Source organism: Poecile atricapillus, chromosome 9 (genome assembly GCF_030490865.1).
Source record: "Poecile atricapillus isolate bPoeAtr1 chromosome 9, bPoeAtr1.hap1, whole genome shotgun sequence".
Taxonomy (NCBI): Eukaryota; Metazoa; Chordata; class Aves; order Passeriformes; family Paridae; genus Poecile; species Poecile atricapillus.
In genome coordinates, this window is record NC_081257.1 from 15,329,941 (window position 1) to 15,353,529 (window position 23,589).

Genomic DNA, 23,589 nt, shown 5'->3' on the forward strand with positions numbered 1-23,589 from the left:
CACGACGCAGCCCCTCCGGTGCAGGCCGCGCAGGCCTCAGCCGTTCCCGGGGAGCCCCTGCACCGAGGTCTGGCCCCACACGGGCGCGACTCGAAGCTTCATCCCAGGTGCTGTGTGGGGATGGGGGCCGGGCTGCACCCGCATGCCCCGAAGGAGCGGGGCGGCCGCGTGGAGCCCCCTCGACCGGCGTCGCCACACGGCCACGCGGTGCTGGTGGCGTCCCGGGTATCCCGAGTGCCGAGGGTCTGTCCCTGTCCCTCCGTGTCGCCACCGCGTTCTGTGTGTCACCGCGGCCGCACGCCCCCCCACCTCCCCCCCCCACAGGGCGCCCCCCAGCGGCCGCACCCTCCCCGCACCTCGCCGTGGCCAGGCCCCTTTAAGGCGCGGGGCGGGCGTAGGAGCTGAGCTCTCGCGGGACTTGGGAGCCGCGCTCTCGCGAGGCTAGAGCAGCGCGGTGATTGGCTGCAAGGGGTTGAATGTAAGATGGCGCCCAGGGAGCTGTGAGGGGAAAAGACTCGGGGCCGAGGCGGCGGCGGCGACAGGGCCGGGGTGAGGCGGGGCCGGGTCACGCCGCGTCGCAGCCGGGCCTGCGGGCCGGGGTAGTGCGCGGCGGCGGCGGGGCTGGGTGGGGCCTCCCTTCGGGCGCGGGCGGAGGAGGCGGCGGTTCCGGGGGCGGCGCGGGCCCGGCGGGGAGGGGGAGGGGGCGGCCCCGCCTGCCGCGCGCGCGCTTTCCCGGCCCGCGCGGGCGCGCCCCTTGCTCTTGCCCCTCAGGCCCCGGGCGCGTCCCCGTCGCCCGCCCCCCCCCCCGCCGCCTCGGGCAGCGAGGCACCGGAAGGCGCGGCCTGTGCGCGGCCCTCGGTGGCCCCGTCCTCGCGGAGCCCCCGACATGGCTCCTGCCGGGGGGGCGGGGGAGGCGGTGTCACGGCGCCGCCTGCGGGCCCGGCCCGGCCGCCCCGCCGACAAACAAAGGCGGCGGGAGCGGCTGGGGCAGTGCCGGGTCCCCGCGGGCGGGGGAAGCCCCATGGGTTCCGCGTCCCCGCTCGGGCAGGACAGAGGCTGAGCTGCGGCCGACGGTCTCAGGGCCAAATACGGAGCTTCGTCTCGTCTTGGCTGGGTGGCCGAGCGGTCCGTAGCGTTCCCGGCTGTCTCTCGGGGCAGCACCGGGAACACCTGCGGGGGGGAGCGCGGAGGGGCTTCTGGATACGGTCACTGCTGCTGCTGCCTTGTTCTAAGTTCTGTGTGCCAGTAACTCCGGTGTTACCCACCGTGCCGCGCCAGTCGCCGCACGTCGCTCTGTGACAGATGTGCTAACACAGTCGTTCTCAGTACCACCAGGCTGAGGGATACGATGGTTAGAAATTGGGCATCTTGCAATTCCTCAGTAGGAGCTGCTGGCTGCGTGGATGATCATATCTTTGTTTCCTGATTTTTATTTTTTTTTTCTTAATGGAATACATATTAAAAATAAAATGACTTAATAAAGAAAGAGGAACTGGGGATGGAAAGGGCTTCTTTGTTCTGTCTTCTCCAGAACGTTACAAGTCTAAGAGCTCAGGACAAGAGCAGCAGAAATACATGCAACATGGTGACTGGTGAGTCCAGATTGTCCACATGCTGCAAGTTGTGTGTGTGTTTTCAGTAACCTCAGTCTAAGTTTTATCAACTAACCGTATGTGCTCATAATCTTCAAAGAATTTCTTGAACTTACTTCCTGAAAAAAATGCAGTTATGCTGCACAGAGAGGAGTTGCCTTCCTTTATTTGAGAAACTTATTGCCTAGATGCTCTTTTTTTTAATTTTAAAATACAATATTTAAAACATGCAGCTGAGATCCAGTGAGGGTGGGCATTTGCTGTTTCCAGTGTATGTCTCTGAGATAAATGGAATGCAAAAGTTAGTGTGCTTTAATAACTAACAGTAAAAGTGGTGAGTACAGCAGCAAGCTGTGTGTGTTGCCCTACAAAAGCCTGTTGAATGCACCCTAGAGCCTTACAGAGGTTTTCTGCCATAAATGCAGGTTGGTTTAGTTTTAATAAGTAAAATTCCTGGGGGTGCAGCATTACATTCCTGAATCTTTCTCTGAACCTGGTACCTCTACTGCTATGTAGGGTCTTGTGAAGTGCAGTTTTGGTTGGTTCAGTGCTTCTAGTTAAATAATCCCAAGCAACCTTAAAACTGATATGAACAATACAGGGAGACACTGTTACCTACAGGGTCTGTAACTGCAGCTGTAGAGAAAACCCAGGGAGGATCTTGCTGCTCTTTTAGGGCAGGAACAGATCCTCATGGCATGGTGGGGCTCTGGTCCATGCCTGGCACTTGGCATACTGCAGGGGCTCAGCTTAGTGGCTCTTAGTATAGTAACTTTAAGAAAATGTAAAGGAATTTTTTTTCCCATGGTAGAAGAAATTAAAGAGATTTCTTCTGACAGCTTGTGCAAGAGGAAGATTTACTAATAGGGGAAGACTGGCCTAGTAGGCTCTTGATTTTGATGCTAACAAGAACTAATTGAAATGGATCAACTGAGCAGGGTTAAGGATTTGTATTTAAGATATTAGTGGTTGCTTTGTTCTGCTTCCTGGTGGTCAGAAGAGGTCGGTGATGGTTTGGTGGCGGACCTCTGCTGCTTATGCTTCTGGGGTCGCTTATGTGGGAGAATGATACAGCTTGTGAAAGAAAGGTTGGTGTTTCAAAAGTAGAAGTGAGGACTAACTGCTGCCATTGGAAACAACGGCCCTGCTGACTTCCTTACTCTCTCCTTTGACAAGATTAACAGAAGGTGGATAGCTATTCCCTGAGTTGTTACAACATAATAAAAACCAGAGCAGGAGCAGGAAGGGAACACCTGGGAGAGGTGAGTCCATCCAATTCAACAGCAGCTGCTGGCTGTCAAAAAACATCTGTGGCATTCATGTCTGGGATCCCAGCATGGCATCCTTGAGGCTTATTCTTCAGAAGAGTCTTCCCTCTCAAAGCTGTATCTGCATCTCAGGGTGGACATGGAAAAGAATGATGCTCTTCTGAAAACCTCGCTGTAGTATTGAAGTCAAATACTTGAAAGTTCCAAGAAGAAGACTGGGACAAGTTCATTGCTCACAGTTTATTTTCCAGCCTCAGAGTATATAACGGAGCATCATGCAGTTAAGATGCGAAACACATTTCAGTGTGCCTGCTGTAGGTCTTGTCTGAGTCCCTGTGGATGCATTAACATCATTGTTCTTCCCTTGGATTCACCATGGCCATATGGTCACCTGGGAAGGGGTTAGTAATGTGTGCTGTAAAGGTGTAGGGTGAGTAGTCTTACTGGGTCTATCCCCCAGAGTGGGCTTGAAAATGTCAGATTGGTGTCTCTGAAATAATGTTTTTTCTGTCCAGATGTGGGCTCTACAGGAGCTTCTATATGCTGGTATTTGCAGAACTGTTGGATTTGCTATGTGAACACTATTATCCTGTGCTTTTTACTAAACATGCTGCATATTTTAAGAATATCTTCTATGGAAGTCTCGTACAACAACAAATGTGTCTTAAAGACTTCAGATACCATAGATAGAGCACAGGTTGCCTCACGTGGATTCCCCTTACCTTTGATAATATTTTTTTTTCTCTGTGAGCCTAGTCCAGTGCACTAGCCATGAACCTCCATGTAAACAAAACTGTATGTTTGGACTGCTGTCATGTAACAGTGAAGAGGGGTTAGCATTTGCTTCAGCTCTCCCAGGATTTGGTGATAACTGGCACTGGACTTGTGCAGTGTGCTTGAGTGCCAGTGAAAGCCTAGAATTTTCACACAGACTTTTGCAGTCCTATGTTCAAACATAACCCTGTCTCAGTTCTACTTTGTTAAATCATGCTGAAAGGATACATAAAGCTGTGGTTTTTACCTGTTCTCTTTAGACCTACAGTCATAATGTACATAGTGATGTCTGTCTGTTTTTCTTCCTTTATGCAGCTTGATCTAGTACTGCTGAATCACTTCTTCTAGTCCTGATCTTGTGTTGTTTCACATCTTTTCACGATGGTCTCAATATCTGGTGATGCTATAGCTCAAATGTGTTTATGCTCTGTCAAGGCTAATTAGTACCTTAGAAACAACCAGTATACTCACTGCAAAAACAATTTGTGGGTTTAAACAAGATAAGTCAATAAGAGAAGAATGTTATCAGAGTATACCCTAGAGCTGTCTGATGTTCTCAGGTGGAGTCATCTTTGGTGGTGGTGGTTTTTTTTCTTTGCTTTCACTTCCGCCCTGATCATCTTAACTTCTTTTTCTGTCTTTCTTTTGTCTTCACACATAGCATGTTTCATGTTAACCTCTTCCTATATTAAAAGGAGATCAAGAACTGATGCTGCAGTTGCCTTTGTCATTTCCAGAGCTCTGCTTCTCCATGTGTGTAGTTCCCAGTTTGAGGAAATACCTCAATTCCAGCGCTCTCCTTTTGCTTGCTCTGTTCAAATCGATGAGGCTGTCCTAGTCCTAATAGCAATGAGCTGAATGCTGCATCTGTTGCTCTTGTGCTTCCCATTAGCTGCCTAGAATAGAACTGCACGGCCTGATAGAACACACTGCTCAGTTTCCCACCTCTGCGGCTGCAAAGCAGGGCCGCAGATATTGATTTCTGAGCCTCTCTCGCTAACAGTGCATGCTGCAAACAAATGGAATGTACGACTGGATTTGTCTGGTACAGGACTTGCCTCGTCTGGGTTCAGTATAGAGCTAGGAGAGTTTACATGGCAGTGAGCTCTGGGAGGAGGAGTCCTCACACCTGGGTATCATTCAGACTCTCCTGAGCTGCCAAGGATTAATCTGAGAAGTGTAGTAGCACAAGATGCCTCATAAAACTAAAGCATCTGTCTTGGGCATCTGGCTGTGCATGTTTGCCAGTTTTCATACAGTACTTGGTATGAGAGATTAGTTACTGGAGTTAAGAATGTCCTTGCATCAAGGGAGTGCTGTATTTAAGACTTTTACTTTCTCTTTCTTTAAGGAACCCTGAGGACCTTGCAATATGAATAATTCTCTGGAGAACACCATTTCCTTTGAAGAATACATCCGTGTGAAGGCGCGAACTATCCCCCAGCACAGGATGAAGGAGTTTCTAGACTCCCTTGCTTCCAAAGGGCCAGAAGCCCTCCAGGAGTTTCAGCAGACAGCCACTACCACAATGGTGTATCAGCAGGGTGGCAACTGCATTTACACGGACAGCACAGAGGTGGCTGGGTCTTTGCTTGAACTTGCTTGTCCTGTGACAACCAGTATCCAGCAACAAACTCAGCCAGAGCAGCAGATACAGGTTCAGCAACCCCAGCAAGTCCAGGTAAGCATCTGAAATAATCTCTGAATGTCTATATGAATTGCTAAGTGATGGAGTGGTGTTCAGAGCTGCTGTCTAACCTTAAGCCTCAGACAAGTACTTAAGAGGCAGGACAAATTAACTTTATATAGAACAGCAATATTTCCCTTTTATTTAAGGAATTTGTTAGTAAATTGTCTCTCATGACTGTGCCGCCCTCGAGCCCTGCTGTAGGAGGAGCCACGTACATAGCAGTGGAGTGGTGTCACCTATTGGAGAAATGGTCGACAGTTCTGGCATGTACACAACTCCTGAAGCCTTGTGCTCTGAAGCTGCTATAAATACCAACCCCTTCTGACTGTCTGATTGTTCAGGGTGGCTGTGGGATGGAGCTTGCCATAAGGATTATTTTTTTCTTAATAAAATCAATAATCTTTAAATACTTAAACATTCTAAAAGTCGTTCTTGAACTGACTTTTAAGTGAGGGAGAAATGCAAGAGAGTCAGCTTTAGCGTATGAACCAGGGGAAGATACATTTCAGGAAAGGAATTCTAAAGCATGCATATGCATCAAGGTAGATTATCCGTTTGCACAGTGGAAAGAGTTATCTTTTTTTTTTTTAAAAAGGAGATATTACATTATATATTTTATTAGGTTTTAAGTAAGCAAATCCATTATCAGAGGAAAAAAAACAAATCAATTTTGTAACTTAGGAAACTGCTTTTGTCCTCAGATATATTTTGTAATTTGAAGAGTTCATGGGTTGCAGGGCATTTACTAAGGTTTTTCTATATATCTCTAAACAGCTGAGCTCTGGCTATAGCTGTCATTCTGATATTCTTGAGATATGAATCTTTCTGGTTTCTGTAGCAGAATGTAAAACTGCGAGCTCTTTTTTTTTTTTTTTTAACTATAAGTGAGGTTATGGAGTCACAAATGACTGGAGATAAGGTAGTGTGTACTAGCTGCAGTGCAGTAGACTTGTGCCAACAGCTCACTTGCATGTTTTTATCCCACAAAGACAAACTTACCTCCTTCACTGGTAACTTGTCTCCAGTTACTCTCTATTGAGTAAATGAATGCTTAACCGGGACTTCTGTAACCTGTTGGCCTACAGTAACTTGTGTTGAAAGGCTTTTGAAGAACAAAAACCTGAAGTCTTTCAGGCATGACTTCGATCTCTGCATGAGCTATTAAAGCTGATCAAGAATAGGTTTTTTCCAGCTAGTATGTTTTCTGGAAGAAGTTTTGCTTTTCAGTAGAAGAGCTAGGAGGGTTGGCTTTTGAGGGCTTAATCCTTGAAAATGTGGAAAGCCCCCAGATCAATTGTAAAAGCCAAAAGAATTTTTTTTTTTTTTCTTCTATCATTTTTTTCCTTCTGCTGCCTCCTTTCAGAACTACCCAATGTTCAGGCTTGACCCTTGCAAGTCTTTAGTTACAGAGATGGGGAGGGAGGTCATATATCATATGCTTCAGAGAAAAATAATCTGGCCTTGTAAATAAATATAGAGTTGCTGCCAGAAACAAGTTCTTGATTTTTGAATGGAATGACCTGTACCCTGCATATTAAAAGCTTCATGAAAATTAAGATTTCAGCAACTTTCCTAAAGAATGTTGTCTACTCTCGTCTTGTTTTTGATGTGCCTCTGCTTCTAGATACCTGCTGTCCTATCTGTACGGGTCATCATTACTATTTGTATTGCCTACCCTGCTGCTCACTTTAGGTGACACAATTGGTACTAGATGTGGCTGCAGCTTTTGTGTATCAAGCAGTGCAGCTGAACTCAGGTGTATTTGAGCAGCTAGCTCAGAATTACCTTAGTTTTTCTGCAAGAATAGGGTGGAGAAGAATATCTTTACCCCTTTGCATGAGTGTTTTTCTGTCTTTCAGGATTTCTTATTGAGACATAATTTATGTTAAACCCATGATTGAGTGTTCACTTATCTCTGTACTGTCACTGTGGCAGCAGTGGCAGAGCACATCTTCTGGATAAAGCTGGATTTTGTTGTGACTCTGGGGAGTGACAGTGTTCCACCATAGCCGTGCACCCAGTCCAGCTGGCTCCCTGTGCTAAAATATTGCTTGTGTTGTATTATGATGAATTTTGGTCATCTGCCGAAGCCTCTTAGCTTTTGATTAAACTTGTCATCCTGGTACTTGACTTGGTAATCTGTTTAGTTCTTGCTAATCCAATTTCAAATCAGTGGAAGACCCTTTGATAACTATGCTTATGTCTGGCAGTGTGACAGTGGTGCTGAAGGTGACTAACAGTATGACCAGTCAGATGACCTCACAGTTGCAAGTGCTGATGATCTTACGATCATAGAGATAGACAGTGCTCAGGTTTCATCCTGGATTTTACTTGCTGCGAACAACTAAAGAACAGTGTGACTGCTTGTTGCTTTTATTTATTCTGGCAAAATAAATTTTTTCTTTGAAGAAGTTGTCACCTTGAGGTTTTCTTGCCCAAGCGGTTCAGCAAAGTCTTAGCATATGTTTATTTTACAGGATGAGTAGATGCAACTGTTGGGTTATGTACACCGGTCATTGCTACAGTTAAAAGTGTCCTGGAGCTCCTTCCGTGCCCAGTATCACAGGGGTGCCATAAGTGACCTTCAGAAGGAGTTTAGTATGCCAAGTTATCGGACTTTGTTGTGCATCAGGGAGCGGCGAGGAAAGTCTGTGTTTTGCTCCAGTCAAGTAAAGTTTTATCAGCTCTGCTTTTGGTGAGATTGTTGCTTGTTGGGCCTGTGCATTGAGGCCATCGAATTGTTGGTGCCAGTGAGGTGTTTAGTGCTAGCTTGCTTCCCAAATATGGTACTTTTGCAGAGGTCAGTGAACCTCTTGTGCCCCTTACACAAGAAGCTTTAACTGAAAGAATATCAGAGAACAGAAAGTATCTTTGCTTATGGTGTGTGTGGAGAAAATCTTCAGCTTTTTATGAACAGTCTGATGTCTGGGTGAAAAGATTTTCTTGGGCATGGCTTGAGGGGAGGTTGCTACATGTGAGCGAGATCACAGAACTGTATGGGGAATGGTTAAATACCTGTGTAAGGTATCTTTCAGTTAATACTTGTGCCTTTCTAATTGCTTAATTCCTTATGTGTTTACTGTTCAGTCTATTCTGTGACTTCAGACTTTTATAAGAAGCTAGACATTATTAATGACAGAAGGTAGGGAAAGATGCCCTTAAATAGCACAGAAAAAAGTCTTATCTCTGGCTCTGCACAGAATACATCCTTTCTTTGCTTCTGATGCATGTACCTTCCTCTTGCCTCTGTACTGGTTTTGAAGTTTAGCTTGGAGGTAGAGTTCCTATTTGCTTACATTTGAAAAACATGCCAGTACGATTTTAGGGTAGCAGCAGGTATTAATTAGTGTTTGCTAGGGCTGAGTGGGACACTTGGAAGTGTGGTTATAGTCAAGAGTGGTATTTTTGAGGTAGCATCTACTTGTATATGGAAGTAAGCTTCTACTGGAGAGGTAAGCTGCTTTTCCTTGGTTCATGTGTTTTAACTGTCTTAGACCTAAATCCCTCCCTAGTGTACAGCTTGACAGCATAATCTTGATAGTGTAACTGTTTAAACACACCCAAGGCCTAATTTAGCTGATGGAATTCTCTCTCTGATGTTGATGAATGAGCAGAGGAAAAACCTGGAGTGAGAGTCAGTCTGGCAGTTGTTCTGAAAAGCTGACTTCTGCCCTTCCCATAGATCTTGTTTACTTAGATAGGAAAGGACTTCCGGTAAAATAGTTAAATAACAAGTTCTGACATTTCCTGCTACTTCATTGATCAGTCTTTTCTCTTACTCTTCACTTACATACCTGTTTTGTACTTGCATGTTCACTTCCTGGTGTAACTTTAGAAGGAACGCTTTGTAACAGTGTTAGTTTTTAGTGCTGGGCTTGCTTTTGCTTAGGACTGTTAAAGGAACTGTATTTTAAGTCTTCTGTCCTTAAATAGGGCTAAAAAACCTGAGATTACTCTTCTCATGCTCTCACTAATTTTTTTCCCAAGTATTTGACTTTGTGGGGGAGGTTTGAGATGCATCTGCTTTACTCCTGGGGGCATACTTCTTGCAGCAAGTTGGCCACCTGCCCCCTCTTATCTCTTGTAGGTTTGGAGCCTGTAATTTGGGGTTCCCTCCAGATGAAACTAAGCTGTAAGATGCAGTCCAGTGTTTTGATGATGTCAAGCTTGGCTGGTGGGCAAGACTAGAACTACGTTTGAAATAGTCTTCTGGAAGGTTTAGTGTGGACGTGTTAGTGCATCTCCAGTCTTGCTCTGGAGATCTGCTCTTGGTGTATACTGCTGTTTGCTGGTTTACATACAGCTTCAGAAACCAAAATCTCTTTGTGAAGAGATGCATTTAAGAGCCTGTCAGGTACTCTGGGACATATCAAAAAAATCAGGCAAGAGGTGCTATATGTGCTCATTTAGAGTTAGGTTTTAGGAAATATTAGATAACCCAGTCAGTCTGCAGATGAAAGAATTGACAAGCAAAGAAAATCTCAGTTGTTTCAGAACTGCAGTTCTGAAACAACTAAATCTGATTCCTTTTTGGGCAGAGAATCCACACAGGGCAGACATGTTATGACTCCTACTTGAAAGTTTGTCTATCAACCATTAGGGAAAAAAGTTTTGGCAACTAGGCTTCAGATGTTCTCATGGTCCTGGGGTTACTTATTTACTCTTTGCATGTGCTCAGTTTAGGACAGAATACGTTTTTGGGCTTGATGTGACAGAAGATTTCCTTTAAGGGAATTTGGTTCTGCCCTCCTGTTAAAATAAAGGGCTGGTTTCTGATGCTTTTGATTTTCTAGGCAGCTAGTACTTGATCCAGCTTCCAGCTACTTTATGGTGAAAAGGCATTTCTCTGTGTCATGGTAGCCTGCTGGGAGGTCATTCTTTCATGCTGTTGGATCCAGACCTTTGGCAATAAATAGTATTTCAGTACTGGTAACTTGGCATTTTCCTTTCTTGCACCAATAACCCAGGAATTGCCAGCATAACTTGTTTTTGCTTTGATCTTCAGCATAAAGTGAAGATTTAAAGTCCTCCCTGTTGGTCTTGGCCTGTAAATTTAAAACATTCCCCTTTGTACAGAGTCTTGTATAAAGTCATCTGCTGCTGTTTAGTGTAATTCTTTGTCTAATTTGCTATCTGAGGAAAAAAAGGACAATGAGGTCAATATAAGAAGCCTCTGGTCTCAGACCAGGTTAAAGCCTGTAAATCCGAAATGGATGCTTCTAGCACTCTCGGATACAACCTGCTTGAAAGTAGGGAGGGATCCCACTGCAGTATACAGTTATTAAAAATGGATATGTAAATTCACGGGGGATGTTTAATGTGTGGCAGGTAGAGCTCTGATATGCCTTTAAATAGGACCATTCTGTAGTCAGAAGCATGATGTCTGCAGTTTGGAACATGGAGACCTTCAAGTGATTCTGGAGTTTGACTTCATATTGTTTGGGCCTGGACTCATTCTTTGGGTGTTAGCAATAACAGGATGGACTCTAAAGCAGTAGCAAGACATCCCTGTCGTAGGAGTTAGGGTTTAGTACTGAGATAGTTTCGAAGGGCCTCAGGCCATGGCTGCTCATCTGTTTAAAGTGGGGGAAATTGCCACTGACTTCCTGTAGGCTCAGGCTCCAAAATGGTTAATGGTTCAAAGGTGTGCTAGGGGAGGTTTAGAGCAGACATTGGGAAGCATTTCTTTACCAAGAGAGTAGTCAAACATTGGAACAGGCTTCTGAGAGGTGGTTGGTGCCCCAAGGCTGTTGTTATTTGAGGGGCATTTGGGCAGTGCTGTGAATGACGTGCTGTAGCTTATGGTCAGCCCTGAAGTGGTCAGGCAGTTGGACTGGATGATCAGTGGAGGTCCCCTCAAACTGAAACCATCTGTTTACAAGACCAGAAGGGAGCAAATGCTGTCTTGTTCTGTTTGTTTTATACCGTGCCTCTTGCCAACAATGTCTCTTAAACCAATTCCATTACCTTTCTAGTTATGCTTATATGATAAAATAGTTTCAGCACAGGAGGAGACTTTGAATTCTTTTACTGCTAGCAAAAGAAAAAAGTCTTTCCTTTATATAGGTTACAGCGCTCACAGGAACTGTAATGTAAAATTTTGTGTGGAAAGAAGGTGGGGGTACTTTTAAAGTGCTCTCAGTCAACCTGTGCAAATTCTGAAAACACTACAGAAGTACAGGACAAATGACACATTTACCTCTTAACATAATTTTGAATCCTAGCAGATAAAGCAAATGTTTCTTGTCTGAAACTGAAAATATCAGTGCAATAAAGCATGCAGTTTGTTCAATCTTTGGCCTTTGCCTTGCAGGTAATCTTTTGAACAAGGACTTAAATTAATAGTAAGGACCATATTAGTTATTCTTAAAGTGAAATGTTTTGGAGAATTTTTGCCTTAGGGGTGTGATTGCAACTGGCTTTCTTAAACTGAACCCTTCCTTACCTGGGGTCCATGTTTGGGCCTCTTTGCCTAAGGCAGTACTCATGCTCCAGAGTAGAACGATATTAGATTGAACGGAGGAAACATCCCATAGGTGAGTTCATCTTTTTCAATTGACTGCCTGATCAAATCACGCATTGATGCAGCTTTTTAACTGTCATGCTGACAAAAGGTCACATGCTTCTCGTTACCTTGCAGGAAGTTACTACAGAGTCACCACGTCATCTGGATTACAGTACACTCCACAGAGTTCCCAGAAGGAACTATACCCTGTTCTTCCTGGAAATAAATTAATTCTTAACAGGAGGTGACTTATAAATCTGGCCTGCCAGTGGGGCATTTTGGTGCCCCAGTTTTTTCCTTAGCAATTCTTAATTGGGAGTAAATAAGTCCTTAACATTTTTCAAAACTTCTTGGCAGTGGTCTCACTGGGAAATGAGTTTCTGTGCACAGCAGGCCTGCACTGTAGTTCTTTTTGGTGTTGTCAGGCTGGCTAGTCTGCTGTCTCTCTGCAAATGCTGCATTAGCCTGGCTCCAGGAAGTGAGGTAGAAAAAAAATGAGAGAATTGTGAGTAGGAAGTCTTGCAACTAAATAAGTTGCTGTGTTGGCTCCAGAAAGAGGTGTTAAGTAATTAATTCCCTCAAGATAAGGTGTTAATAAAGCCTGGAGAAACAGATGATCATGAGTACCTGGGATATTGCTTCTAGAACAAGGCAAATGTAACAGGTTGTCTGTGTAAATGTGAGAAAAAGTGGAGAAGTGTCTGGACAAGGCATGTGAAGCTATTGAGACCTGAAATTTGTGCTGGGGGCTACCTTTGCTGGCTTTCAGTGTGCTGCTGGACTTCTGCTAGATATTGTGGCAGACCTTGGACAAATGAGCATTAATAGGAGAGAGTGTGATTTTTATTTTTTTTTTTTCCTCTAAAAGAAAAGAAACTGGTTTGGAATCAAGTCAACAGATTTTGTCTGTGTTATTCAGCACTGTCTAAGTGCATGAGCTAGAAAATACAACTGAGTAGTTTGGACAATAAATGGTATTAAATGGAATAACTAAATAATGAAAAAAGGGTTGTTTTAATTAACATTGCCAAAGAGGTTTTTCTAGAGTTTAAAAAATCATGCTGCAGCATAGGTCATTAATGCATGACAAAAATTGAGGGTGAACTTGCCATATTCTGTGTTGACACCTGCTTGAGTAGTGTTACTATTAATGATAGGTTTCAAAGTAATATTCCTGTGCTTTATGAGGAAAGAGTCAAGTGCTGGTTTCGACTTACCCATATTTCTTGTTGCCTGTCACCAGCAAGTGATCCTGTGGCCATCTTGGGACTGGGGTGGGCAGCAGTAAAACAATCTTTGGAGCATGGTAAGAATAAGGCAAGCTCCTGTGATTGTAATGTGAATGACCCTAAAGTCTTGGTATTGTGAGACCTGTGCTAAAGTAACATTTTAGCAATGCAAATAGCTTTGAAAACTCTTGGATTCCAAGAATGGTATCTGTTGGCTTGAGCCCATAGAGCTTTGAGGGTGGAGATGTGACTCATGTGCTGGGAGTCCTGTGCAGTGCTGAGCAAACAGATTTACTACATCACTGTTATCAACCAGGCACTTCTAGAATAACTTGGTTTCATTTTCCTGAAATATTTACTAATGGATTAATACATGTAATCAAAAGTGAGCGTAGAAGACCCGGATCACAGATCTTGAGTAACAGACCATCTCTGCTGAATCACTGACATTTGCTGGTCTCTAACTAGTGGCTTGGTGTCGTTGCAGGTTCAGGTTCAGGTCCAGCAGTCACCGCAGCAGGTGTCCGCCCAGCAGCTCTCTCCACAGCTCTCTGTCCATCAGGCTTCGGAGCAGCCAATACAGGTCCAAGTGCAGATCCAAGGCCAGGCACAGCAGCAGGCATCCCAGACAATACAGAGTCAGTCTCTTCAGAGCCCCAGCCCATCGCAGCTGCAGGCAGCTCAGATCCAAGTGCAGCACGTGCAGACTGCCCAACAGATCCAGGCTGCAGAGCTACAGGAGGAACACATACAACACCAGCAGATCCAGGCCCAGCTTGTGGCAGGACAGGCCATTACTGGTGGCCAGCAGATCCAGATCCAGACAGTTGGTGCACTGTCACCCCCACCTTCTCAACAAGGCTCCCCACGAGAGGGAGAGAGGCGGATCAGCTCTGCGAGTGTCCTTCAGCCAGTGAAGAAACGTAAAGTGGATATGCCTATTACTGTATCGTATGCTATTTCAGGGCAGCCAGTTGCCACAGTGCTGGCCATCCCTCAGGGCCAGCAGCAAAGTTATGTCTCTTTAAGGCCAGACTTGTTAACAGTGGACAGTGCCCACCTGTACAGTGCCACTGGGACCATTACTAGCCCCACTGGAGAGACGTGGACCATCCCTGTTTACTCTGCTCAACCACGTGGTGACCTTCAGCAGCAAAACATAACCCACATTGCCATCCCTCAGGAGGCCTATAATGCCGTCCACGTCAGTGGCTCACCCACAACACTGGCTACAGTGAAGCTGGAAGATGACAAGGATAAGATGGTGGGAAGTACTTCGGTAGTGAAGAACTCTCATGAGGAAGTGGTGCAGACTCTTGCTAATTCGATCTTTCCAGCACAGTTTATGAATGGCAACATCCACATTCCAGTGGCAGTGCAGGCTGTGGCAGGGACATACCAGAATACAGCACAGACAGTGCACATATGGGACCCACAGCAGCAACAGCCGCAGCCCACACCCCAAGAGCAGGGGCAGCAGCAGCAGCTACAAGTCACTTGCTCTGTAAGTTAAAACTGTCTCTTGGTCTCAGTTTGTGATTAACAGCTTACAAATGTTGTGGAGAAAGAGCATGCCGACAGACAGCTGGTGTCTGGGAAGCAGAGATGCATCTGTCCCAGAAGCCTGAATGTGACACAGGGCACTTGACTCCTCATGAGTATAAGACTTTAATGTGATAATGTTGGTACATAGTTACAGGATTCAAAACTTTCCAAAAGAAAGTAGTCTTGATCTTAGTGTTAAAAATTAATATATACATACTGATTGCCAGACTCTTTATAGTGGGTATTCTGAGATCTGCAGTATTTTCCTGAGCTGTTCTAGAGGTTGCAGTAGACAGGCAGGGATAATTGCAGCTAAATAAGGTGTGCTAATATGTACTAGTCATTACTTTGTGTTATGTTGCACATGGAGTCCACAGCAGATTCAGTGCCTGGCTAAAGTATTGAAATCTGACTAGTTGTAAGCAAACTTTCTGCATCAAGTGTACTTTAGTGTACATAAGGTATTTAAAATAACATACCCTAAATACATACAAATACATATGCAATTCCAGGAGGGATGTACTCTCTCTCTCTCTCTCTCTAGGGGGGGCAATAAAGCTGCAAGAGGTGAACACCACACTTTTGGGAGTTGACTTTCTCAAAACTGTGAAACTGAGAAGGAATTTGCCTGCCTGCCCTGTGCTGTCCTCTGGCATTGTGCTTCTAGGGGATCTGGGCAAGTTGCAGCAATTTTGCTCTATTTGTGAAAAATATGTTTGTTAAGAAGCATCTGCCAGTTCAGCAGATTTATGTCAGCCTATGTCCAGCCTTCACACTGGACAAGGTGTCTGTGAGGTCAGGGCAGAAGACTATCCCTTGGATTGGGCTGATGGAGGGAGTTGGCTTTGGAAAGCTTTCAGCTCTCTGGAGAGTAATGTGGCAGAACTCTGGAGGAAAGCAGAGGCTCAGTCCTGGCTCCTACAAAGACAAGGTGTCAGTTCACCCTTGGACTCTTTTTAAGACAGAGTGAGGCTTAGTTTCACAACTTTGTCACCATCTGCCTCGATTAAAGCTGGATCTTTTCAGTCAGTCTCTCTGCAGCTGTGCTACAGCTACAGGGGCTGATAAGCAAAAAGCTAGTAAGAGCTGATGCAGAGAATAAAAAACCAACCAAAGGCAGTTGGAAGGCTCCAGTCTAAGACTCTTGCAGACTTTGCTTCTTAAGCTGTTGGTTTTTTTATACTAAATAAGGTACAGGTACTAATAGTCTCTATGCTTCTTAGGAAGGAAAAAAGCAAAACTGTTTTGATATTAGACTTGCTATTTCTGTAACATTCAGGGTGAGAGTGAGAGTTTGACTAAGGTCTGCAAAGGTGTTAATTGAGGTAGCGTTGAGAGTTTGTGGCATGGAATTAAGAACCTGTAGTGAAGAATGCAGAGTGAGTGCAGCTGAAGGGCTTGCTGCAGGTTTTAGATTGGTGCTATTGGTTGCCTGACAAATAAGTTTCAGTTTGAGATCAGAATTCTTGGTGACCTAAGATCCTACTGCAAAGTAAATTTTCAAAGGGTCTGGAGATGCTTTAGGTCTATAATAAGTCATGCAGTCACTTTTCACACAATAGTAGCTAGTCTCCATTAGTAGTATTTGGTATTTTGAGAACAGGGCATCAAAACATCAATTCAATTTCAATGCAGTATTCTAGTCTTACTGCTTTACACCTTTTACAAGTGAATTAATCATCATTGATAAGAACAGAATATATTTATTCTGTGTACCTGTTATGTACTTTTTAAAGAAGGGAGTCTGGATAGGGATGGATGCCAGTGGTGTATGGCATGTGATTGTACCCAGGACCTTCTGCAGGGCAGTCTAGGTGTGCAGCAGCAGTGGTGAGTAAAGCTGGTGGCACCTTCCTGTTCAGGGGGTCATGGTCTCTGTGGGCTGCTCTTGTAGTGACACAGACTTCAGTCATGAGTCAGAGTGACAAGTGAGCTGAAGATAGATCTGTCCATTCAAACTGAAAGAGTTTTTGGAGTGTAGAATATTCTTTTGTGAGCACCAATTCAGGTTGGACAGCAAAAGTTGCGTTCCTCGGATTAATTTCTTGTTGGGAGTGTTGCAGAAGGTTGGTATCCTGGGGCTACAGGTATTGTGGGATTCTTGTTTTTTGACCAGCTGTCGCATACTGAAGTGTATATGTAAACTGAAATGTTTTCTTTCATAGGCTCAAACTGTTCAGGTTGCTGAAGTTGAACCACAGCCACAGCCACAGACTTCACCTGAACTTCTACTTCCAAACTCTCTGAAGCCAGAAGAAGGTCTTGAAGTGTGGAAAAGCTGGGCACAGACCAAGAATGCAGAGCTGGAAAAAGAAGCTCAAAATAGACTAGCACCCATTGGAAGTAAGTGTATTGACAGCATGGCCTTTGTTTCCTTTCAAGTAGAGTTAGGAATTACTAAAATGTTAAGTGCTTACTGCTCTGGAAAACTCTTTTGTTTAATCAGTGGTTGTTCCGAAATTTAAATTTTAATTTACTCTGCAGTAGTAATAATTGTGTATTCTCACTGCCACAGGACATGTATTAGCTAGCTCTGTGCTGAGCCCCCTTGAGCACCTGGGCTGATAGCAATAGAAAAGGGCACTGCATGACTGTGGTGCACAGACAAACTGTCTGGCCAAGCTGGTAGAACAGTGATGGAGCTGTTGTTTTCCTGTTGCTGCAGGGCAGCATTTCACTGGGGACATGGTAAAAGAAGGCAATAGAAGTGTATTTGGTTGGATAGAGGATCTTTCTATCAAACTCTTGCCTGTTTTATCTTCTACTGTTTCTGACAGCCTAAGATCTGGATTTATTTCAACTTACTTTACTATACTGGGAGAATGAGGTAATGCTGGACCTGCCAGATAGAATGGAGATGTGGGAAATCTTTTCTGAAATGTTAGGAAATAATATGGCTTTATGACTTACATAATATAGCTTTGTTTTGTTTTTCCAGGGCGTCAGCTGCTGAGGTTCCAGGAAGATCTCATCTCTTCTGCTGTGGCTGAGCTGAATTATGGTCTGTGCTTAATGACACGAGAAGCTCGGAATGGTGATGGTGAACCCTATGATCCAGATGTGCTCTACTATATCTTCCTGTGTATTCAGAAGGTAGGATGGGACAGCTCTATGTGCTGCAGAACTGTCCATGTTGTCAGCATGTGTAGGGGGACTCTTGAGTATAAAAATAGAGACTGTGGCTTCTATTAAGCAATCCAACAATTTTATATGAAAAAGTCTCTGCTTAAAAAACCTTGAAAACATCAGATGATTTGCCTGTCCTTAGTGCAAGCAATGCTTTCATCTATGAGTTAAGTTTGTGAGTAACTGAGTTCAGTATCACAGTGAAAATACTAAATCCATTTAGCTTTTTTTGGTGGGGAGAGAAGGGTTGGATGATGTTTGAAGAAGTTGTCGGTGTCAAGACTTAAATTAAGACTTAAAAAGACTTAAAGACTTAAAGCTTCTAGTTGAAGCTTTAACAGGCAAGGACTTAGCTTTATGTGCTATGGGAAGTATGAGCTTTCTGGAAGAGCTGCAGGAACAGAGCTAAACTTGGACAGGGAAATTGAGCATCCTTGTTGTTAACCTGAAAAAGTAGTGTCCTGTAGTCATGTGAAATAACTTGAAGTGAATACACCTGAAATAAAAGGTGAAATCCAATCACCTTTACCTTTGTAAATGTTTTTTTCTTTTTCTATCATGGCATTCCCATGGTAGTAATGGAGATTACCTACCCTGTATTTACCTTGGTGCAAGAGTCCTCACTCTTCAAGTAAACTGTATTAGTCTCCAGTGCTATGATGTAAAATGGTTGACTGAGGATGTGGGCCCTTAGAATGAGATCTGATCTGAGGAACACACTTGCTTCCACTGTACTGGCCTGTGTTGTGAATCTCTTACAGTATCTCTTTGAAAATGGTCGAGTTGATGACATCTTCTCGGATCTCTACTATATTCGGTTCACTGAATGGCTGCATGAAGTTCTTAAGGACATACAGCCCCGTGTTTCACCTCTTGGTAAGGGCTATAGTTTAAAAACTGTAAAACTTTCCAGAGCTTGGAATGTTTAAACTGAACCTACAGCATGAGTGTAGTCTGAATTGCAACCCTTTTGAAGTATGTAACATCCCTAGGCTAGCTAATGCTGGTCAGGGAGAAGAACGTTGTGTTTGCAGTGAATGCTGGGGTTAATGCAGTTGTCAGGCTCTAACCCTGATTGTTATATAGCATTATTTGTCTGTCACTTGTCACCAACCAGAAGGCACATTGTGGGGACTTTGTAATGTCATGGAACTGGCTTATTTGGCAGCCAGCTGATCCTTGATTTGAATCAGGTTTCTGCATCTGAAGTGGTACCTGCCTCTAATATGTATTGATTCTTTGGGAGATAATACAGCACTATCATAGTGCCATGTAGCCAGATGGATACTGTCTGCAGGACCAACTGAGTGTCAAAGGAAAAACAGTGTGAGATTAAAGTCTCCAGTGCTGCACTCAATTGCAGCTCAACCTCATGTTTAGGAGATCATGGCAACAGGGGTGGGGGGAGCAGTTCCAGAAGAGACAGATTTTGACAGAGAACTGTATGAGAACTAGATAAGAATTGCATTTTCAGAGCTTGGAAACTTGGTTTCTCATTGCTTTATTTCCTTTGATATATTTGGACATCAGTGAAGAAATTACTGCTTATGTTCAGAAAAGCAGCTGATGTTACAGGCTAGGTGGCTAAGTAGTACCATGAATTTTGGAATTCTTTTGTTTTCAGTCTGGCTGTTTGAACAGTGCTTTGACATTCCATAAGCCCCAGAGTTCATAATGCTGTCTGTTTTCCTGTTTATTTGTGTATTTGGAGTGTAGTATTTTTCTTCTACACAAAGGGGAAAAAAATCTGGGAATCAAAGGATTACTCATGTGTCCAAGGACATCACTTGGCACTATGTGCTGACTGAAGCTGTGCACAGGGCCAAGAACTGATTTGTTACACTGGCCTGCCTGCTCTCACATATTATTGGATTAAAAGCATCTGCATTGGAGTTGAGCCAATAATTAAAAGCTGTTTAAGAGCATATTCTTTTCTCTGTGGGCTGGGATATATGTTGCACATACATACTCTCCACAACTAGAGGTTGATGGATATGTACAAGTGTTTCCTAATTGTACCTGCTATTTAAAAAGTTATTTGCAGAGCTCTGAATCTGGACATTAGTGAGAATCTCCTCTTCCTTCTTCTGTTAAGATATATATGCTCTGCAGTACTTACAGACTGTAAAATGCTGCCTGTGTTCATGCTGTGTGTGTCCCCTGGCATGATGCTGACTTCTGATCATTGCAGGTTATATCCTCTCCAGTCATGTAACAGAAGAGATGCTGTGGGAGTGTAAGCAACTTGGAGCTCACTCCCCTTCCACCTTGCTCACTACACTGATGTTTTTTAACACAAAGTAAGTACTCAGGTCTTAGGAAATCTTGGGCAATTAAAGAACTTCAGATACCTTAACAGGATTGGTGTGTAAACTGCTGCCCTGTGTAGGGCAAAATCATGAGTTTCAGATGGTTGCATACAGAGCCCACTTGTAGCTTCATCAGACAAAGAAGATGCAGTATAACAAGGAAGTGAGCTAGCAGAGGGCTGACTGAACCTGTGGCTTTTGGATGTTTTGCTGCTGGAACAGTCCTTAGCCCAGTGGTTGGTTTGGGCTTCAGCCTGCTCATGATGACTAAAGATAACTACCTTGCTGTTGTGACTATGTCCCTTGCCTCTGAATGTGCTCTGTTCTGTTCTTGCTGCTCAGATACTTCCTGTTGAAAACAGTAGACCAGCACATGAAGCTGGCCTTCTCCAAGGTGCTGAGGCAGACCAAGAAGAACCCTTCTAATCCCAAGGATAAAAGCACGAGTATCCGCTATATGAAGGCTCCAGGCATGCACCAGACAGGACAGAAAGGTAGTGTCTAGGAGGTTTCTTTGGGAATATTTTACTTACTTGGGCTTGAAGAAGTGGATGAACCTGGAGATGTTTGCAGGTAGGGAATCAAGGCTCTGCCAGTTACCTGTAGCCTGGCAGTATGTGTTTTCCATACATTCTATCCAAGACAGGATAGTACCTTCTAATCATAACCCTGGGGACATACCTTACCTGAGGTGTGTGGGACTCGTCAAGAACTAAGGATAATTTTTTTTTTGTTACTTTTGTTTTGTTTTTTTATGGGCAAAGAGGCTGTTGGGTGTAAGTGCTTATGAAGAGATGGAGAAAATTCTTTGGGAGGGCTTCTCTTACCTTGATTCATGTGAACTCATACATAATTCCTATGTAAGTACAATCTACCCTCTTAAAAGCACAGGATGCAACTGAGGCTTTGCAGTCTCAGTAGTGAGATTTCCCTCATTTTGTGCCCTGGTAGAGGAAAATTGGAAAGAAGGATATGGATGGGTTGTGATCTTCAATAGTCTTAGGATAAAGCAAGCTCTGGGTAATGCTTAAAGCATTTATAGCCAGGTACCTCTGCCCTGGAACACCCATATGTCTGACCAGTTCTTGTACGGTGACAAGGTGCTGCAGTGTTGAGGCTCTATGGTACTGCTCAGTGTGCTGTGCTTACACAGTGTCTGACAGATTTCTGGGGTGCTGGTTTGTAGTTACAGATGACATGTATGCAGAGCAGACTGAGAATCCAGAGAACCCCCTGAGGTGTCCGATAAAGCTGTATGACTTCTACCTCTTCAAATGGTGAGAGCTCTTTTCTGTATGTATGGTGCTTGTCTTCTGTGACTGGGGAGCTGCACCCTGTGCCTGGCCTAGTTTTCAGCACTGTGTGATATTGCTGGCAATTTCTGTATTTCCATAAATTTACTTAAATGGAGAGGGATGTTGATGTGAGAGAGTGGGATTAACTCTGGTGGCATGTAAATTAAGTTTTTGGGGTATTTAAGAGACAAATCCTGACTTGTGAACTGGCTGCTCTTAATCTTGGACATTTGCTGTGTTGGCATGAACTTGTTCTTCTGCTTGTGAGTTGCAAGTCGTCTGGAAGCATCCACTACTGAAGGATTAGGGTCCTATTCAAACCAGCTTCTGAACAAAAATAAGGACTTGCTATGGAGATTGGAGGGTGCCACAAAGGACTCATCTCTAAATTATGATGATTCTGAAATTTAATATAATGGTTCATCTGCACAGATGGATCTGCAAGTAGCCTGAATGTGAGAATACCCCATCCTTTCTTCACTCTGGAAGACCCCTAAAGCTGTGTGTGTTATGCTTACCAGTGTGAAATAGAAACTACTTTCTTGTAGTCCTCACCATGGCTTTTTAACCTTGGCATGTCCTAAAACTTTGGGATGAATGTTTCCCCTGGATGTATCTCTGTACCTTCATGTGTCATCAGCCAGATGTTCACTGTCAGGATTTGTGAAGCCTGGGGTGAGGACAGTGGTGGTGTCTCTCTTCCAGGATATTTTGTTAGTCTGGTTATTTCTGATCTTCCTCACACAGCCCCCAGAGTGTGAAAGGCCGGAATGACACATTTTACTTGACACCGGAGCCAGTGGTGGCCCCCAACAGCCCTATCTGGTATTCCATCCAGCCGATCAGCAGAGAGCAGATGGAGCAGATGCTCACCCGGATCCTGGTGATACGAGAGATTCAGGAAGCTCTTGCCGTGGCTAATGCCAGCACCATGCACTAAGGCATCCTTCGTGGCTCAGATGGGGTGGGGCAGGGTGATGGGGGAGGGACAAGCAAAGAGAAATTGTACAGACTTTTACACTAAAGGAGATGCCTAAGTTTTTGGTTTTTTATTGGTGTAGTTATGAAGCCCTTTTAGGCTTCTTCTCTTTAAAAGAATCTAAAGGAAAACCTACCCATTGTGTATCCTACCCAACACACCAAACTGTTGGAACCATTGGAGGCTGCATATCCCCTGCGAGCTGGGAGCTATGGAAAGCTGCTGGTTGACTCTGGGTTTTTTTATGATGTAGAAAACATGAACTACAGGATGGGCCTGGTTGGCTGGGGCCTCTGTCTCCTTGGAGCACGTGCAGCCTAGAGGGCACAGAATGATGGATGGACCTGCTCAGCCAGTGGAGGAGAGGCAGGCATCTTTTCTTGTGCTTGGACGTTAATTTGCTGTTATCTTGGAAGAAAGAGGAGAGAGTGAACTGCAATTATGATTTATACAAAAAAACAAACAAACAAACCAACAATTTCTATTCAGACCTTTAAGTGACATTTTTAGATGTTAAAAGTACAAACTTTACCACACTCTTCTTTTTTGGCCTAACATTGAGGCCTTAAACCTTGAGGCTTCTGTGCCTGATGGAATTCTTGTAACATACACTTGTGTATCATATAAAGATACCACCCTGTTTCTCTTATGTATTCTTACTCTAGTTGTTTATTAAGAATGACGAGCACGTCTTTTCAACATGCCATTGAACAATGTGTCTTTATTTGGGGAAGAGTGAGCTGTGAGGGTGGGGGGGTCATTATACAAAGATCAGTATGCAAACTGGTTGTTTTCATGCTTTCCAGCTCAACTCTGCTGGATTTCTTTCACCCCTACAACTTATGAAGGTAGAAGGGCATACACTTCTGTTGAAGGACCTGAATGTCTGCTTGCTGATGGAAGCTCAGTGCCAGGCTAGGAACATGGGATTTGTGAGACCAGATCAGACTGTCCTAATGTTCTGTGGCTTTACTCCATGGCAGATCCCGTTCTCTCCACCTTTTTAAATGCATCACAACAGCGGCATGATGGAGGGGTAGTGGAGGGAAAAGGCCTTCCAGGAGCAGCATATGGCTTACTCCTGCCATTTAACAGCCTTTTCACAGTTTTTAACACAGCTGTGTAGCTTTTGGCATTGTTCATGATCATAATCCCCAGCTCTGTAGCCTTGCCTTGCTGCATCTTAAATGGTTGCTGTATTTTATATCATTAACAAATAGTCTGCTCTTTTGAAGCCAGCAAGTAGCCAGCTGTGCTTGAAATGGGAGATCACTTGC

At 44.2% G+C, this 23,589-nt stretch overlaps 1 protein-coding gene across 3 annotated transcripts; it reads left to right on the forward strand.

The window, feature by feature from the left end:
- The first annotated feature begins 452 nt into the window (after positions 1-452).
- QRICH1 (glutamine rich 1) lies at positions 453-23,013 on the forward strand. Of its 3 annotated transcripts, none has more exons than XM_058844790.1 (11): positions 453-478; positions 1,532-1,592; positions 4,986-5,315; positions 13,546-14,562; positions 16,769-16,946; positions 17,542-17,696; positions 18,491-18,605; positions 19,921-20,029; positions 20,381-20,532; positions 21,225-21,315; positions 22,081-23,013. In XM_058844790.1, the coding sequence occupies exons 3-11, from the start codon at positions 5,007-5,009 to the stop codon at positions 22,271-22,273; spliced, it is 2,319 nt and encodes a 772-aa protein (XP_058700773.1). In that variant the 5' UTR covers positions 453-478; positions 1,532-1,592; positions 4,986-5,006; the 3' UTR covers positions 22,274-23,013. The 3 variants fall into 3 exon arrangements, with proteins under 3 accessions (XP_058700773.1, XP_058700772.1, XP_058700771.1); XM_058844788.1 differs by having other exon boundaries at positions 455-549; XM_058844789.1 differs by lacking the exon at positions 1,532-1,592 and having other exon boundaries at positions 453-549.
- Positions 23,014-23,589: the final 576 nt, after the last annotated feature.